Source organism: Oncorhynchus clarkii, chromosome 4, assembly GCF_045791955.1.
Source record: "Oncorhynchus clarkii lewisi isolate Uvic-CL-2024 chromosome 4, UVic_Ocla_1.0, whole genome shotgun sequence".
In the NCBI taxonomy this organism is placed as follows: Eukaryota; Metazoa; Chordata; class Actinopteri; order Salmoniformes; family Salmonidae; genus Oncorhynchus; species Oncorhynchus clarkii.
This window is the reverse complement of record NC_092150.1, coordinates 88294870-88299844: the sequence shown is the minus strand read 5'-3', so window position 1 is coordinate 88299844 and position 4975 is coordinate 88294870. Positions and strand designations below refer to the sequence as shown.

Sequence of the window (4975 nt, the reverse complement as noted above, 5' to 3'; positions counted from 1 at the left end):
TTGTAAAAATCCTAAAGTAGTCAGCAACCCGATATATACCCATATAACTGTTCCTCTACAGATAGCTTTTGACACCGCGGCTTTTGTTAACACTTCACGTTGATATTGACCGTGGCCCTGAGCGAGGGAAGGAGTGCGGTGTTTTCTGAAGCCACAGGCTAAAAAAAAAAAAACTATTAGGCAATTGACAATTTCCTGAAGGGAGGTTGGGCTAATCACTCTCAAATTTCTCTCCAAAGTGTCCCATCTGGAGTGGACCTAGGTTGGCTGAATTGGCGCAAGCACGCAGATGACATTGTTACACGCGCACACAATGGACTAACTATCCGAGGGAGAAACTGGAACGAAAGCTCAAAATCTATGCTGTGCATTTTACCACTCCAGTAGTGAGTGACGTCCTCTTGGAAAACTATTTATACCAAATATTTCAGGTAAGGAATGTGCCCGAATGACTATTTTTTGTTGTTGTTGTTGTTGCAGTGTATAAAGTACCGCAGAGATGTAATCGGGAGAAAAAATGGGCACATAGTCCGAACCTGTTTTCAGGCAAAGTTGGCTGGTGCAATTTTGCGCACGCGTTTATTAATGACCATGAATCAGTAGTGTAGAGATTGTTTCCTTTTTTTAATTAAATAATTATAATTGTAATGACCCATAGTTCATCGGTTCAGCACACGTATTCTTGTACTGCGTGCCACACGTCTTCTTCGTGCGTTGCATTAGGCTGAAATGATTGCACTTCACTTAGCACGGTAAATAAGCGACTTTTATCTCCGTGGAGACTGCTAAATGGGTGTTTTACACAGGTTACATTTTCTAATAGGGAATTTAATAAATATTTTAAATGCTTTAAAACAACATTGTCACAGACATATAAATATGCCTTCATTAAACAGTGTAGTTCTTGTTAGTTTGAACATGTGCAGCTAATGTTTGCACATTCATCGGGACACTAGAATTCAATCATGTGCAGTCAGTTATAAATGCATGTATGTCAAATGAATGTCAAGGCCTATTCAATCAAAACCGTAAACAGGTGTCTTGTTAAGTCTACTCTTGAAAATGTTTCATGCAACAGCAGAATTACATTTTTCATTCATTTTATTTATTTTGCCTTAACTAGGCACGTCAGTTAAGAACACTTTCTTATTTACAATGAAGGCCTACCAAAAGGCATAAGGCCTCCTGCGGGGACGGGGGCTGTGGTTCAAAATAAAAATATAAATATAGGACAAAACGCACATCATGACAAGAGAGACAACACTACATTGAATTCATTTACTGAAAAGCTTCTGTCCAGTTTCTGTACAATATCTTTGTGTACGGTTTTTGTGCATCTTCCTATATAACTATCTCTGTTCTGTCTCTGTATCCCAGCAGGTATGATTCAGAGGAAGGATGTGGTTCTGTCAGTTCTAGGACAGCTTCAGGATGCTACAGAGAGCTCCGGCCTGCACGCCCTCACCAGAGTAGCTCTGGAGGTCCACCAGGTACTGACCCCCTTCACCCTGCCCTCCTCCCCTTGCCAGGAGTTCCCCGGCTGGGCGGGCATCGACGGCGTGGCCCATAGCCTGTACCCTGCTGACGCCCCCGGAGGCCTCCTACCTCTGGTCTGTAAGGGAGAGGGGAACCTGTTGTTTGATGCAGCCAGCATGCTGCTAGTGGGGACGACTAGTCTCAGTCTGGAGCTACAGGTGAGCAGGAAGTGTTTCACATTGCATTTGAATGAAATATGTGTTTTATTTCCTTCTGTGGATTTGTATTTCCAAGGCATGAAGGTTATAATTATGTCCTTTTGAATGTGGATAACTCAGAGCTAAATTTTTTAACATTTTTTCTGTGTTTTCAAAATATAAAATACTGTATTCTGACAACACATTTTAGAAATATATAATTAGTTACTATATTGTAATCTGTATTTTGACAAGTACCGAAACATGTACTCTATTGCCTTCAGGTGCGTACTGTGGTCGACATGCTGCTGTGGAAGAGGTACTACTTGTGTGGTATGATCGACTCTAAGGTGATGCTGCAGGCTGCCAGGTTCAGCTTGTGTGCCGAGGAGTCCCAGGACATGCTCAACCTGCCCCTGTCCGTCCTCGAGGCTATATTTGACGCTGATGTCAAAGCCTCCTGCTTCTCTGGCTCCTACGCCAACATGTGGCACCTCTATGCCCTCTCCTCTGTCCTCCAGTGCAACATATATTCTGTCTACCCCATGTACAACCTCAAGATACGACCCTACTTCAACCGCCTGATAAGACCCAGGTCCTACCCCAAAGACATGGATCCTATCATCTTGCACATTATGTGGTCTGGAGAGTTAGAGGTGGGCTCCACCAGCTCCAGATTTAGACCCATAGTCTTTGTACCGTTAGTCCAGGCTAGTGACCTCCGGATGGGCAGTCCTAACACAGAAAAGAGGGCCCCCCCTCTGTTGAAGACCCAGGAGCTTCTCAAGCAGGACTCTCACCTGTCCTACTCCAGTCTGAAGGACAAGTACAACATCACCAAGAGTACCTTCTACCGCTGGAGACGGCAGACACAGGAGCACCGCAAGAAATCAGCTGCCAGGTCCACCTCTATACAGCTCAATACTCTTTATCAGTCGTAGATACTGATGACAGTGTCACGGCACTCTGGGTCATTCGCACTTTAATGGCTTGTGTTTTGTTGTGGAGTTTTGTTGTGGTAGTTTGTTGTGGTGTTTGTGGTGCTGTGTTTATTGTGGTGTTGTTTGGTCTGTATGTTTTAACCTTCTGCTGACATAGACAGATTTAATGCTCATTCAATCTCTTTCTATGAAGGTACGAGGCCAAGCACTTCGTCCAGGCGTGTTATCTGGAAGGGAAACTTATGCCTCTGCACCAGTTTAAAGAGTTCTTCCCTGAGATCTCCCGGTAAATAAGATACTGAAAGCATTGTCAATACAGTTGAGACCACCACATGGCATAATGTATTTACAAAAAAACAACTTTTTAAATGGTTAAAAAAATATCTAGATTTTTAACTTGACTTTTCTGTGCCCAGAATGCTGTAGTTATGCTACCGCTGTCTTGTTGCCTCTGAATTACCTTTCCTTTTGGGACAACAACAATGTCATTCTCTCCCAGGTCCACCTACTATGCCTGGAAGCACGAGCTGATTTCGTCCGGCGGTAGTTTCTCCACGGACGAGGTGAGTCCAGGGGACAGCACGGAGCAAGAGTCCTGGTCCTCCCCAGAGTCCAAGCCCAGGCAGGAGGAGGACCAAGAGGTAGAGCCAGACCCAGAGCACCACGACAGCGTGGCCGGTATGTTCGGCCTGAACTACAACAATGATAAGGTGGACGGGGAACGGGCCCAGAACCTGGCGCTGATGCAGGAAGCCAAGAAAGTTCTTCAGAACTGCATCGCTATGAACACCTCGTTCCCCTTCAGGATCTTCAAGAGGAGCTTCCCAGGCATCTCCAGGTCAGTGACAAGGATTTAACTGCTATATAGCATGGACTTTAATCAGTCATTTTATTTTGTTCTTTTATTAATCTCCTTCATTTTATTGATTTTACTAAAGTGTGTTACAATTTTAAATGCAATTTAACACAAGTTTAATTTGAATGAATACAGATCCACTTACTACAACTGGAGAAGGGAAGCCATGCTGTTCAATAGAGGCTACAAGGCTAGGAGTAGTGAAGACAACTCTGATGTGGATAAGAGTAGTTCCACTGGTGGACTGTCCCCTATCGGGGGTACTGAGAGCCATGGTCATTCTGCTGCTGTCTACCCCAGAATGAAGATCTGTAGAAACAACCACAAAGGGTTCAGGTTGGTGTTCCTACACAGGAAGAAGCTGAGAGAAGCAGCCAAGGTGAAGGTGTGGATGTCAAGATGGCCGATGTCCAAGTTCAAAGTGAACTACCCCTCCCTGTCACTCTGTTTCTATTGGATGTGGCGCAATGGCCCGAGTCAAAACAGGAAGGAGAAAAGCACCCATCCGTCTCCGTCTCTAGAGGTGAACAGGCCTGAGAATATTATGGAAAACAACAACGCAGTAACGGAGAATGTTAACGGCGTGACGGAGAGTGAGATAAAGACGAGGGGTCTGACTCAGGACGTGACTCAGGACGTGACTCAGGACGTGTTGTTCTTAGGGGGGGATCCAACAGAGGGTCTGAGAGGCCCTTCCACAATGACTTTTGTGACACCCACGTTCGATGCTCCCCTCCCTTTACCCATGTCCCCTTTGCCCCTCCCCAACCCAACCAAGATGTCTACCACCACCACCACCACCACAACAGACGACCAGATGTTTGTGATGGATCTGGTGGCCCTGGCTAACTTCAAGGCCAAGGCCAAACTGTTCCTCCAGAAACGCTTCGAGGAGAAGTCCTTCCCCACCTTCAAAGAGTTCAGGTCCTTCTTCCCCCTGACTCCCCGTTCCACCTACTATATGTGGAAGAGAGCCCTGCATCACGGAGTGCCACTGGTACATGGCTGAGAGCGAGGGCATGGCTGAGAGCGAGGGCATGGCTGAGAGCGAGGGCATGGCTGAGAGCGAGGGCATGGCTGAGAGCGAGGGCACCGAGTGCAATGGTGTTCATACACTCTGTTACACTAGCTTTAAGCAGAACGGTGCCCCTGTAACAAACTGAAATGCTCTCTTGTCTCTTCAGAATCCTAAACAATCCTTTCTCCCTCCTTCACTTCCTCAAACAGAGCCATCAGTATCATCTCACCCTCTTTTAAAAATGTTGTTGATTTTTCTTCAACTGGAACACACACTTTGTTTGGGTAGAGCGCGTGGGTGAAGCCTAATGCATTGGAATTGTAGCTAAATGCATCTTTAATCTGGATTTGTCCTTCTCTCCTTGTCTGTTCCCCTCCTCCCTCCATTCCTTTACCTATCACCTTCAGCCCGTGGACATTTGCATGTGTGTGGAAAGACACTGTTCCACTAATGTTCCGCTGGCCTCCAGGCAAAAGGCAGTTGAAAG

The 4975-nt window shown here is 45.8% G+C and overlaps 1 protein-coding gene across 1 annotated transcript; it reads left to right on the top strand.

Moving 5' to 3' along the window:
• Nucleotides 1-297: 297 nt before the first annotated feature.
• Nucleotides 298-4480, top strand: LOC139407889 (vertebrae development associated). Its single transcript, XM_071151764.1, has 6 exons — nucleotides 298-431; nucleotides 1378-1694; nucleotides 1958-2574; nucleotides 2808-2900; nucleotides 3114-3452; nucleotides 3606-4480. Exons 2-6 carry the CDS (start codon nucleotides 1383-1385, stop codon nucleotides 4477-4479), a joined length of 2235 nt encoding a protein of 744 aa, XP_071007865.1. The 5' UTR covers nucleotides 298-431; nucleotides 1378-1382; the 3' UTR covers nucleotide 4480.
• Nucleotides 4481-4975: the final 495 nt, after the last annotated feature.

Bases quoted from the DNA above. Each gene is read 5' to 3' on its own strand.
- LOC139407889 (XM_071151764.1), top strand. From the start codon at position 1,383: ATGATTCAGAGGAAGGATGTGGTTCTGTCAGTTCTAGGACAGCTTCAG. The intron at 2,901-3,113 runs GTAAATAAGATA...ATTCTCTCCCAG, and splicing joins TTCTTCCCTGAGATCTCCCG to GTCCACCTACTATGCCTGGA. The intron at 3,453-3,605 runs GTCAGTGACAAG...GAATGAATACAG, and splicing joins AGCTTCCCAGGCATCTCCAG to ATCCACTTACTACAACTGGA.